The sequence below is a fragment of the Cryptotermes secundus genome, unplaced genomic scaffold (genome assembly GCF_002891405.2).
Source record: "Cryptotermes secundus unplaced genomic scaffold, Csec_1.0 scaffold791, whole genome shotgun sequence".
In the NCBI taxonomy this organism is placed as follows: Eukaryota; Metazoa; Arthropoda; class Insecta; order Blattodea; family Kalotermitidae; genus Cryptotermes; species Cryptotermes secundus.
Genome location: NW_019734323.1, coordinates 382,683 through 395,256, shown reverse-complemented (window position 1 = coordinate 395,256; position 12,574 = coordinate 382,683). Strand labels below are relative to the sequence as shown.

The 12,574-nt window shown below is 39.1% G+C and overlaps 1 protein-coding gene across 1 annotated transcript in view; it reads left to right on the top strand.

Annotated features, from left to right (window-relative positions):
• The window catches only part of LOC111868658 (CUE domain-containing protein 2), a gene marked incomplete in the record, with an annotated part of 48,578 nt that extends 36,741 nt beyond the window's left edge, over window positions 1-11,837 (top strand). The window contains 3 exon segments of the mRNA XM_033753133.1: window positions 1,283-1,408; window positions 3,304-3,533; window positions 6,389-11,837. Of these exon segments, the coding sequence (XP_033609024.1) occupies window positions 1,283-1,408; window positions 3,304-3,450 (273 nt within the window).
• Between the last annotated feature and the right edge of the window lie 737 nt (window positions 11,838-12,574).

Sequence of the window (12,574 nt, the reverse complement as noted above, 5' to 3'; positions counted from 1 at the left end):
GGAGATAAATTTACAAGCAAATTTCTTTAAATTTGGAAATTGCTCAGAGTTCAGAAATTTATAAAATTCGATCAAATTTCCTTCCTTGTATTTGTCTTTAATATGATAATTTTCCTGAAGTTCAATAATTTCCATTTGAATTTGACTTAGGACATCTGCAGCATCACAGTCAAACGGATTTGGAAACAATCTAATTTCCTGAGCACTGGAATCGAAATCAGCAGATCGCTTCCAAAATTGTTCCTTCAAATCTGAAATGACTACATTTGCACATGAGGGAGGAAATTCTGCTTCACCCTTTTTATGCAACTCTGCACAGTATAGCATATGAACAGAGTTACAATTTTTCACTTGGCTTTCCAGAAGTATCAACTTTGCTCTGAATGTCTTGATAAGTGCAAATAAATCACAGACTAAGTTATTTTCACCCTGCAACTTTAAAGTCAAATGGTTCATATGGTTCACCAGATCAGCAAAAAATGCTAATTTCCAAAGCCACTTGGTATCTGATAAAAGTGTTTTGTGATGGTTTTTCTTGGTAAGAAATATATCAATTTCATTCCTGAGCTGAAAGAAGCGCGAAAGAACTTTTCCACAGCTAAGCCATCGAACTGCAGTATAATATGTCAGGTCAATAAGCTCGGAATCACATTTACCAGTACTCATTGGAAAATTAGTTCAGTTGGCGCATTTCTGCACAATTCTTTCACGGGCCACATAAAATCACATCACGGGCCGTAGTTTGGAGACCCTTGGTCTAGATAATGTGGGACCCTCAACGTCTCACAACCCTATGGGCCTTCACGGCTTGGTACAGGGATAGCTTTACTTTTTTTTTTTCTGTTCCCTTCAGTCGATGTAGATAACTAATGTGCTGCAGAACTATGAGCAGGGGTCTCAGTTGAGGTTTAAGTCGCTGGTACACATTTTTTAAATCATTTGTTGCTGAACAGATTTTATGTTGTATAGTGGAACTGTGCTGTCTTGTTCCTTAAATTGACATGGTACAGACTGAACAGCTGGAGTTCAGTTCCCAGCAGTAGATATTGTCTTCGCTGTGTCCACAATAAGCTGGAATAGCACAGTCGGTATAGTGACTAGTTATGGGGTGGACGAATGAGGGGTTGGAGTTCGAGTCCCTGTCATGTTTGGTTAAAATTGACGAAATGCTACTGGGAAAGAAGGGAAGGCTTGATGTGCACCACTTTGTGTGGCTTTTATGCCATTGGAAACTGGCTCAGGGATTGACAAATTTTTTGACAGCCATTGGGATCTTTTTCAGCCAATGGCACAAAGGCAGAAGGCAGTCGTGGATGATCAGGAGCTCAAATCTCGAATTATCGCCCGATACAGCTATGTAGACAAAGATGATGACATAAGGGAACATCGTCCTGTTGGGCCTAAGTCTGTAAGTACATGGGACAATGCTTGGAGACTTTTGCATATGTGTAATGTTAGTTGATTTTGATCTATGCAGTTTTAATCGCTTCATTGAGAGTGCAGAATTCCCTGGTAGTCATCAGTAAACAAATTCCCTCTCAGTGTGTAGGTTTTGCTAAAAGTTGTTGCATAATTGAGCATCAGCACCAGGTACCCATCTCAGTTGCTCTGATATGTCTTATGTGTAATTGATGACTGGACATGTGATGTGTCCACAGTAAAAATTGAGTTGTCCATGGCATCTGGTACAGAATAGCTTGTTAAGTTAGCCAAGTCATGTTTTATCACAGTTCATTCTGTGTCAAATTGGCATCTGGCAGGTTCCAGGCTTGCATAATGCATTATGTCATGCAGTAACGACTTAGGCAGGCATGCTGAACTGACTACCCAAGTGACCAGTGGCAAGGTTTGTGTCAGCAGCAGTGAAAGAGATAGTGAATGCCGACCAGAGACTGATCCATACAAGCAGAGCCTGAGTTAGTTGCACTTATTTTTTGTTACAGAGGGTCTGTTGGCCATAGCAGGACTAATTTGTGTTTATTATAAAAGTTACAGAAACATATATTTTAAATTGTGGTTTCAGTTCTGGCAGTTTTTAGGGCTAATTGAAAGATACCAGGATGCATGTAACTGAAAAATCTTTCATTTGTTGTATGTAAGGTGAAGTACAAATACATGAATTGTGATTAATTAACCCAGCAAACAAATGGTTGTTTTACTCACAAAGTTGATTCATGTACAAACTCATAATTTCCTGCACTTTTATTATTGATGCATTGACATGGTGTGAAAAATAGTGTCATTCAAGGGTGTACTTTTTCATCTGATAAAGTACTTTCAAACAAACTAACACTTTGCCAGTCCACCACATTCAGTGAAAAATTATGGTGACTTCTGTATGAGACTATAGTAAATCAATGTCCTATGTTTCGAACTACAAATTGTTAACCTGATGTAAGATTGAAGAGGTAGCAGAGAACCAAATGTTTATTTTGACCATAATGCAACAGTCTCACTGTGCTTGGAACATCTGCAATGCACATGCCAGCAGAAAGCAGTGACATTGTGAGTCTTGCCAGATTCTGCTCCTTCCCTACCCATCTCAGTCATGCCCATATTTTGTCAGATGCATGACTTCCAAATGTTCAGCGTCTGTTCAGACATCCCACTTCAGAAGGAGGGGTCACGCACATCTCCCTTCTCCTCTAACTAGTTAAGCTAACAAGGACTCAGAAAGCTCCAGAAATCTTCAACTTGACAGCATTCTGGAACATAGATATAAAGGTCAAAGCTTAAAAATCTAAAACAGGCTTACACAGTGCTACAGTTGTCAGCGTTTTGGCCACATCTGGGTGCACTGTAGGCAGCCTTCTTGCTGTCTGTGGTCATTGCCATCAATAAAAACAATAAAAACAGTGACAGTCTTCAGGAAAAAATACCCATCAGGACATCAATCAAATCTCATGTCAGTCAGTGCAGGCTAAAAATGTGTATAGTAATACAACAGACAACTTTTTCTTTGCCTTCACTATGGTGTAGTAGATTATGACAGAGGTCTGTGGCACTGCGACTGAATGAGTTAGCGGGTTGCCCATCATGTGTAGTGTGGATGTCACGCAGTAGCACGGAAGGCATGGCAGTTCCTCTGAATTTCAGCACACCTGATGATGGCCAAGTTAGGCTGAAACATGTAGTGTAGTGACAAATTTTAAAGCTTGATGTTGTTGCATGGTAGGCAGTAAACAACTGAATATAAATTCTAATATCCACTGCAACAGGATGCTGAGATACAGCATAATATTTATTGTTGCACACCACTGTTAGAAAAATTTAGACTACTGTATAAGGCATGTAATGTTTCAGGAACCAAAGAAGCTAGTTAGGTATCGGGATAACAAAATAGTCAGCTTGAAAGGTGAGCGATTCACAGAGGTGAAGAAGGACGAGGAAGATGACATGAAGAAGACATATGTGAGCATTAAAGCAGCGAGGCAGTATCGCTTCCATTGATATCCAGCGTAGTTATATGTACCGCTGCCACCCAAGGGTGGCGTAATGATATTAGAGTTGGAGTGAAACCCAAATGTATGAAGGTATGTGTTTTAAACTGTTCACTGCTAAACATAAATTAATTGCACTGTATGTATTGCTGTTCTTTGGAATTTGGTAGCCATTTTGTTATGTCAAACAGATTACATAGCTTAATTTTAGGGTATGGAAAAGGGACATAGCAGATCTTTGTGAGCTGTGAACATGAACTATCGAAGTTAGTCTCTAGAAGTGCTGTTGGTAGGCATCATTATGGTACAAGGTGGTTCAAATATGACCGGGACTGATTTTTTTTTTTTTAAACCAAAATTGCCAAACACTTACTTGCACATGTCAGTCTTCAACGTACTCCCCTCCAGAGTCAACACATTTTTCCCAACGTTCTGGAAGCATCCTGATGCCCTTTTCAAAAAAGGCTTGTGGTTGGCGGTGTATCCACTCCTGAACATTCTGGATGACGGTGTCGTCCACAAACCGCATGCCTTGCAAGTCTGATTTGAGCCTTCCGAACAGGTAGAAATCACTTGGTGCCAAATCGGGACTGTACAGCGGATGTGTCAGAAGGTTCCATTTCAATTTCCAGAGGGTTTCTATTGTTGTTTTGGCCGTATGGGGGCGTGCATTGTCTTGAAGGAAGGCTACCTGCTTTCACCTCTCTTCCGCTTGGATGGGATCTTTTCCTTCACGTCTGTTGCCAGGAGGTCTGAGTAATAAGCTGCATTGACTGTTCTGGCATCTGTCAGAAAGTCTACATGGATAACCCCTGCCAGTCCCAGAAGAACGTTGCCATCACTTTTCCTGCCGAACGGTTCCTCCGCACTCTCTTGGGTCTAGGAGAACTGGTATGCCGCCACTCGCGTGATGATTGCTGGGACTCGGGAATGAAGTAGTGCACCCACGTTTCATTGGTGGTCACTGTAGACTTCAAAAATGCATCACCTTCATCTTGAAACTGCTGTAGGAGACGACTAGCAACTTGCATGCGCACCATTTTGTTCACGTCCGGCAAAGTGCGTTGTACCCATCGTGCAGGTGGTATTTCATGATGTCTTCTACACTACCAACACTGATGGACAGCATTGCTCCAAGTTCCTTGATAGTGATGTGCCTATTCTCACGAATAAGTGCGTCTACACGATCAATGTTTGGCTTGGTGATGGATGTTCGTGGCCGACGATCTTGCGGTTCATTCTCCACGTGCTCTCTGCCCTCTCTGAAGCACTTACACCACTCAAACACACGGGTCCGTGAGACACTCTTCCCCATACTGTTGTTGGAGTCTGTGGTGAATTTCAGCGGACAGGACGTTTTCTCCAACGAGGAATTTGATCACAATGTGTTGTTCCATGCTCCGCGGTACCTTCTGTTCACTCATCACTCTAGCAACTTCCAGACAGGACTGAACAGGTTCTAACCCTAACAGGAGGGAGGGTGGAGGTTGTGGCTTCACTCTCTCAAGGTCACACAGCTGCTGTGCAGTGTGGCTTGTTTACAAAAAAATCAGTCCCGGTCATATTTGAACCACCTAGTATTTGAATACACTTCTGCAGGTAACTTCATCTGGCCACTGATGCCACCAGCTTTGTTATACAGAATGTCCCAGGAGGAAAGGTCAATATTCTGGGAGGTCACAGTATCAGTCATTCTAAGCAAGAAGTGTATCCGTACATGTGTCCTGTTCTGAAAATTTTCTGAGATAGAGCTGTTTCACTGCACAGTTCCAAAACTCTTTGTAAGAAAGAATTATTACATACTGATTCTAATAAAAAAAAAGTGAAGGTATCCCTGTAACAGGCCATGGAGTCCCATAGGGTTGTGAAATGTTGAGGTTCCCACATTTTAGGCAGTCAGCTCATAGATGGTGGTAAGGTTGTTTGCCCTTTACCCCCAAGAATATTCCTGGTACTCATTTCTGTTAGAGGCTGAGTTGACCCCAGGGCCATAATATAGCTGGAAGGATTAGGTAAATTGAAAGAATCCAATGACTGTTTCTGATACCAGTATTTATTGTTCAAGTGACAAAGTTGGTATACTTTACCTAGTATAATACATTTTTGAAAATTCCACTGTCAGCATCAGTACACGTTGCAGCTCGTGTGTGGACATGGCATGTTCTTTGTCTGAGTGCATCTTGACATTCCTCTATGTGGGCGATAACTTTCATAGCTCTGTCTCGTAAACCATTCGGAATAAGACATGTACATGTGCTATGACCTTTCCTCCTGGGACATCCTGTAGACATAAGAAATGTGCAAAAAATGGTTGGATAACAGTGAAAATGAGTATGGAACTTTAGATGCTTCCATTACCATTATCTGATGCCAGTCTTGTAGTGTGTTTGGCTCCATATATTCACTTTGAGCTCTCCTAAATCACTCTTTACATCTTTCTGCTGTCATTGCCTGGGCCTTCCCACTCTTCTCTTACCATCTGACTTACTTTCCAGTCTCTTTCTTATGAAACCATTCTCATCATGCACCCCGATCACTCCAGTCTTCTCCTCTTAGTATCCGCTGCCAGATCCAGGGGTTTTATATAAGTCCCTCAGTTCCTGATTGGCACTGATTCCCCAAACCCCTTGTTTAGTTTCTGGCCCCTACACCTCCCACAGATTCTCTTCTCCCATGTATTTCACATAAATTTATGTACAGGACAGCTGATTGGTTGAAATAGTCACTGCAGATATCTGTGGCAGTTTTGTGAGATCATGACATCACATGAGATGGCACCTCCTCTGAAACTTACATGTTTTCCACTTAATTACTGAATGACCCATGTATCTCGAAGAAGTGAATTCTTGGTACACAGGATTCTTAATTTCGTTTTCCTGCAAACACAATCTGCCCATCCCTGAAAATGCCTCACATTATGCGAACATCATGAAATTTGTGTGTTTCAGATATGGCATGTAGTGCAGTGCAGTGCTGTGGAAAGGAACTTGGAACCAACTGTATTTATAGATATAGAAGATAGGTAGTACTTTGATGTTGGTGTCTGTGCCGTGGGACACTTCAGTATTGTGAATATGTTTTTTTGAAATCTTTTTTTCCTGCTGTGGTGTACATACTTGATGTAAACTCTGTCACGTGTAGATTGAGTCAGCACGATTTAGGATTCTGTTGACATGGACTGCGTTTTGCAATGCAGGTATTATATATTGACTCTCTGTGACAGGCTACAAATACTTTAATGGTAGCTATCACTTTCCTGTAACAGAACCCATGCTCGGAAGCATCTCCAGGATTTTACACTTCACAGAAGGTGATAAATACCACACTTTATGTCTTCTCCTTTGTTATGTTGTCAGTGCTAGTCCTTTTAACCCACACGAGAGTCATGCTGTATTATGACAGTATGATGTTCAGTATGAGAGCACTATCTCCAAGAGGCAGTGCCCACAAATGCACCATTTATGTTTGTTCCTTCATGAACCATGCAGCTAGTTTTGTTTTGTTCAAAATGTAGAAGGTTGTGTGGAAACAGTTCCTGTCAGTGTTTACTTCAGGAGCATATAGTACCAACCTAAAGACTGTTTCAAATCATTATCATGTTAGGTCCATATGTAAGTCCTTTGACACATCACCATTGGCTGGAACTTCACTCGAGACTATTGAGGATGCAGCCGGCTTGAGATTTTCTTGGCATGGTGTCTCCTTTCCAGAATTTCTGCCTCATTTGCTTATAGTTACCACTATTGCCATTGAACATCATGGTTGATATGAGTGTCACTGAATGACAAATCAGTATGCAAACTGGACTGTATAATGTTACATTGCAAATCTGTACTTTCTGTGATTAAATTTAAGTGGCGACATAGGCAGCAGCCAGCTGGGTGAAGGCAGAAAATGCCATTAGAGAAGTTGAGACTGTGTACAAGGTGAAATTATATTGTGATCGTCACTATGCAGTTAGAGGTCTGGTGACTGGTGTCACTCCTTATTTGAAAGAAAACACTTTATGAGTTTCTATGTAGTTAAACTCTTTAATATTTCTATAGATCTGTCTGAATGTTTTGTGACCAGGAACCCAGGCTTGTCATGTCTGAACCAGTGTTATTAATTTGTTCCTTTGTACATTGTGAATATTCATTTCATAGCTTTTAATTTGACTGTGATTTTAATAGAATTACTGTGAGACACTCATCAGCATTAAGCCATGCCTAGATGGTTCTGATGATCATATGTTACGGTAAACATTTATTGTGGACATTGTCTGTTTTCTAAAGTTTTTTTGAACACAATATTTTGGATCTGTTTCAATCACCAGTGATCCAGACTGTGGGAATTTGATGATGTAAACAGATCCAGTTTCCAAGGCCTTGTGTTTGAAAGGGTCAAGTTGATTGACACTGCCCGAAATAACAGTCATATTTGTTGTTTCCTGATCAGTACTGCTTCACTCTGACCAAGGAGGACCTGATCTTGTGTCTTTCCACATCATCCTTTGTTGTGGTGGGTTGGTCAATGGCCTGGTGTTTTGTTGCTTTGTGGTGTATGTTGGTGATTTGGTGTCTGGAGTACCAGAACATATTTCCACAAGATTCACATAGCACTTTCACTAAATTAGGAAGCTAAAATGATACCTTGTAACAGCTCTGATGAAACAGTGCTGAAATGTGTTTGCTAGATATACAGTAAGACCTAATTAATTCAGACTAAGTGGGAGCAAACCCTTTCCAAATTAGTGAAAGCCTGAATTATAGAAGCGCTACTGAACATATTGTCACGTGTCGGGTATGTCACGCGACAAATTGTTATTGTCACTTCTACGTGGATCGAATGATAAGTGAGAATCAGTGCTCACTCTAACCCTGCTTTATTAAGACAACCTTTTGATACATGAAAAGTGTTTTATATGTATTCACACACATAACAATAGAGAATTTATGTTTTTACACACATAACCGTAGTAACACATAACAATAGAGAAATTAGGAACAGCACATGTAGCACAGTCTATCATTGAAAATTGTTTACTACGCCGTTGTCAACTCTAGCATTATATTTTAACATTAGAGTGTTGCCAACATAACACTCTCCCATAAACAGTTTTGGGAATTTAAAAAATACTTATTCATTAATCAATATATAAAAAAAATATTATTATTTAGAACATCATTTGGAAACATTATTCTTAGCACAATCCAAGGGAATTAATAAAAGCAGTATATTTCCATACATTTAAACCTTTCGTGCAACCATCAGCAACTAATTGATTTCCAGGAATGTAATGTACTGACAATTCCTTTGATTCAACCCACTCTCTTACAAAATGAACTCTTATGTCAATATGGCTTGTTCGGTCATTATTGACGGCTAAATACATCACTGAATCTACAACTTGTTGATATGGCACATCATCTAGATTCTCGATCGATTTATTCGATTTAGGCAACGGTTTCAATTTGCTATTTGGTTCTATTGGATGACTAACTGGTTTAATCTCATTAGGAATATTAAATCTCTTAAGAACATTGTTCAAATATTGAGTTTGGGTCAACTTTATAGTTTTCTTTGCCCCGTCTCTGTTCACTTCCATTCCTAGACATTTCTTAACCAGTCCCAAATCCTTGACTTTAAAACATTGTTGCAATTTTCTTTTTAAATTCTCAATTTCGACATTGTCATTATGAAATATGAAGAAGTCATCAACATACAATGCTATATTAATTACAGAATTGCCCTTTTATTTGGTATAAATACATGGTTCAGAACAAGTTTGCTTGTACCCTAGGCTTTTCAGAACCTCTGTTGCTTTCTTATTCCATGACCTAACAGCTTGTTTTAGTCTGTAAACTGATTTTTTTAACTTACAAACTTTATTAGACTCCCCCTTAATATCATATCCTTCAGGATATGGGCCCATAACCCGTTATTGTCACTTCTACGCTCACACGCTTTACAATTGTTGGCGTTTCTCTGATGGTACATGATCATAAGCCGGACGTCTGAAAATTTTTATGTGGGAGAGATCAGTCTTTTCTCATGTCCATATTTCTTCGGGCAATTGGTTCCTTAGTTTCTTGTCAGGTGATCTGTTCAAAAGATATACGGCTGTTTATGCTGCTTCAGCCCAGAATCTTTTGTTTCAGCCGGAATCATACAACATACATCTTGTTTTTCCACAATACTGTGATTAGCTCGTTCGGCAGTTCCATTTTGTTTTGGATTATATGGCACAGAGAATTCCCTTTTAACTCCCTTTTGTTTTAGCATGCCGTTGAATAATTTGCCGCAAAATTCACCACCGTTATCGGAACGAACAGCTCTTATAGTCAATCCAGTTTCTGTCTCAACCATTCTCATAAATTCTTTAAAGGCTTCATATGTGTCACCTTTTTGTTTCAAGAAACAATGAAGATTTTTCTACTATGATCATCCACAATAGTCAAAAAATATTTAGCATTCCGATTAGAGGGTACTTCAAATAGCCCAACCAGATCTAAATGTAATAGATTAAGTTTCCCTTTTTGACCATTTTTTCTTTAACTGTAGGAAAGGCTTCTTTGTCATCTTGCCTTCCAGGCATGGAACACATTTCTTTGTCTGATCTTGTTCTTGAAAATCGATGCCACTAGCTAAACCTTTTTTTTTAGCAACCGCATGCTAACCCTATTTAAATGCCCCAAACGCCTATGCCACAACAGCTGTTCACCAACTTGCTGGGTACTTGCAACTTGTTCATTCTTTACAGTATTAATACAAGATTTTTCACATTTGTCGTTATTCTGTTTGGTATTAATCTTATCTTTAGTTGCAGTATTTGCATATTGGGTCAAGTTAGCTTTGGTATTTAAACAATAAATCCCATTTTCAGGATATGCTTTGGCAAGAACTTTGCCTGTTACCTCAAAATTATCAGAATCATATAAGTTGCAACAGTCTTTGGTGAATAACACAATCATACCCTTATTTACAATTGAGTTCACAGATAACAGATTTGTAGACAATTTTGGTACATGCAGTACATCTGAGATATGGCTAAAATTGTCATTCACAAGTTTAACATCACCAAAACCTGCACCAGTTAACATGTTATCATCATCAAGACTTATCTCATGTTTTATAATTTTGCAAAACAGTATCACTTTTTACTATTTATACTTATCAATAATATGATCGTGGGCCCATAACCTCTTATTGTCACTTCTACGTGGATTCAGTGATAAGTGGGTCTAGGATTTAGTGAACTTTTATTGGACACTCACTGTTACATACCTTACAATTATTACCACTTGCAGTATCACAAGTACTGCCTCTACTTCAATGCGACATCTCAACTGTCCTTGGCCGTGGCCGGATCTCGACTGTGTTCAGCGGCGGCTATCCCAAGACTGTCTCATTCATACGTGTCTCAAGCTCTGCTTATATAGGCATTATGCAGACCAGATAACAGACACCATTCCTCATGATTCTGTTATCGCTGTTCCAACAGTCCGTTGTTATGCAACGAGCACAAGCTCTCTGTTGTTCATCTCCAGGGAGACCCGTTCGTTGTTTCAGCATTGTCTACGCAACGGCTCATTGTCATTGCGTTACCATGGAAGTACCTACTCCAAACACGTTACAATATGTTCAGGGAAGCTATAAAATAGACTTCACGTTTCTTCAGGCAATACAACTTTATTTTGAAACTTAGATTGCATATCATAAAATAAATTTACTTGTCATAAAATTTAAACATATATCTTTTGATGTCAGTCTTAAAAACAATTTAGGTAGCCTGCATACTTGTTCTTTTTGAGACCATGTTTAAAAAAATTAATTTATTTTGGTTTGTGTTTCTGTTATCCCCAAGGATATGACACTTGGCTACTCACCTTGATCTATTGCCGAGGTGGGGTATGTGCAACAATTTTGTCAGTTTGCTGCAGTCAGTAATTTGAAGATAAGAAATTACCTTTTAGGAAGAAGTATATACACAAATATACATGAAACCAAAGTGGCACAAGATCACTTACAAATTATGTGATAGTAAATAAAAATTATCAAATCAAGTATGAGGCACTGAGGTATACAGAGCCAGTGACATATGCTCTGGCCATTATTTGATTACATCTATAATCTAGCCCTTAACACAGTTGGAAGTACCAAGAAACAAGACGCAAAGAAGGCTGGACACTGAAGTGTACAAAATTAAGTTACTTCAAGAACCAAGTATCAAAAGATTATATCAGTCACAAGTAAGCAGTTATGAAAGGGAAATACTAGGAGGCAAGTATAGTGTGTATAAAACAGCCTTATAATACAGCTGTTTAGTTGTATAATCTTGTTTTTGCAGCCTAATTAATGTGTTATATGTGTTTACAACAGGTTTTGGTTATATAGGGCCATCATCAGATATGTGTCTTGAATTGATAGTTTCACTGCACATGTATCACTTACAAGTATGCAGCAGTATAAAAATGTGAAGTTCTATGTCCATGTTCTACCTTGTTACTATGAATTAAGTAGTTAATTAACAAGAAGTTCTGTGAAGACCTAATTGCCTACTGCCCTTTGATGTGACACACGCCACGTACAAAATGATACTTCCAACAATTTATCTGCTGTTTTGTGGGCATTCATGCCGAAGCAGTGTTTCTACATATCCATTAACCTAGAACTGATAAGGAGTTGCGTATACAGACACACAGACTGATGGGAAGGATTTATGTGGTATGCCACTGGGATGGGCTCAAGTGCCATGTAATAAGTACCAGGTTTCATGAAGATTGGTTCAGGTATTCAAAATTTAATATGGGTGGGGTGATACATAGACATCATGGTGATTGCATAAGCATACTTCTATTTTTGTCAAAATGAGAAGAGTAAGCTAAAAATTGTGTACAGTGTAATTTTATGTTCTCTTCATTAGTGCCAGTCATCATTGGATGTTTTGGTTGTTGCATGCCATGCTTTTCCATTATACTAATGCTGTTNTACTTCTATTTTTGTCAAAATGAGAAGAGTAAGCTAAAAATTGTGTGCAGTGTAATTTTGTGTTCTCTTCATTAGTGCCAGTCATCATTGGATGTTGTTGCATGCCATGCTTTTCCATTATACTAATGCATGTTTTGAGATGCGATTATAAACACATGCACACA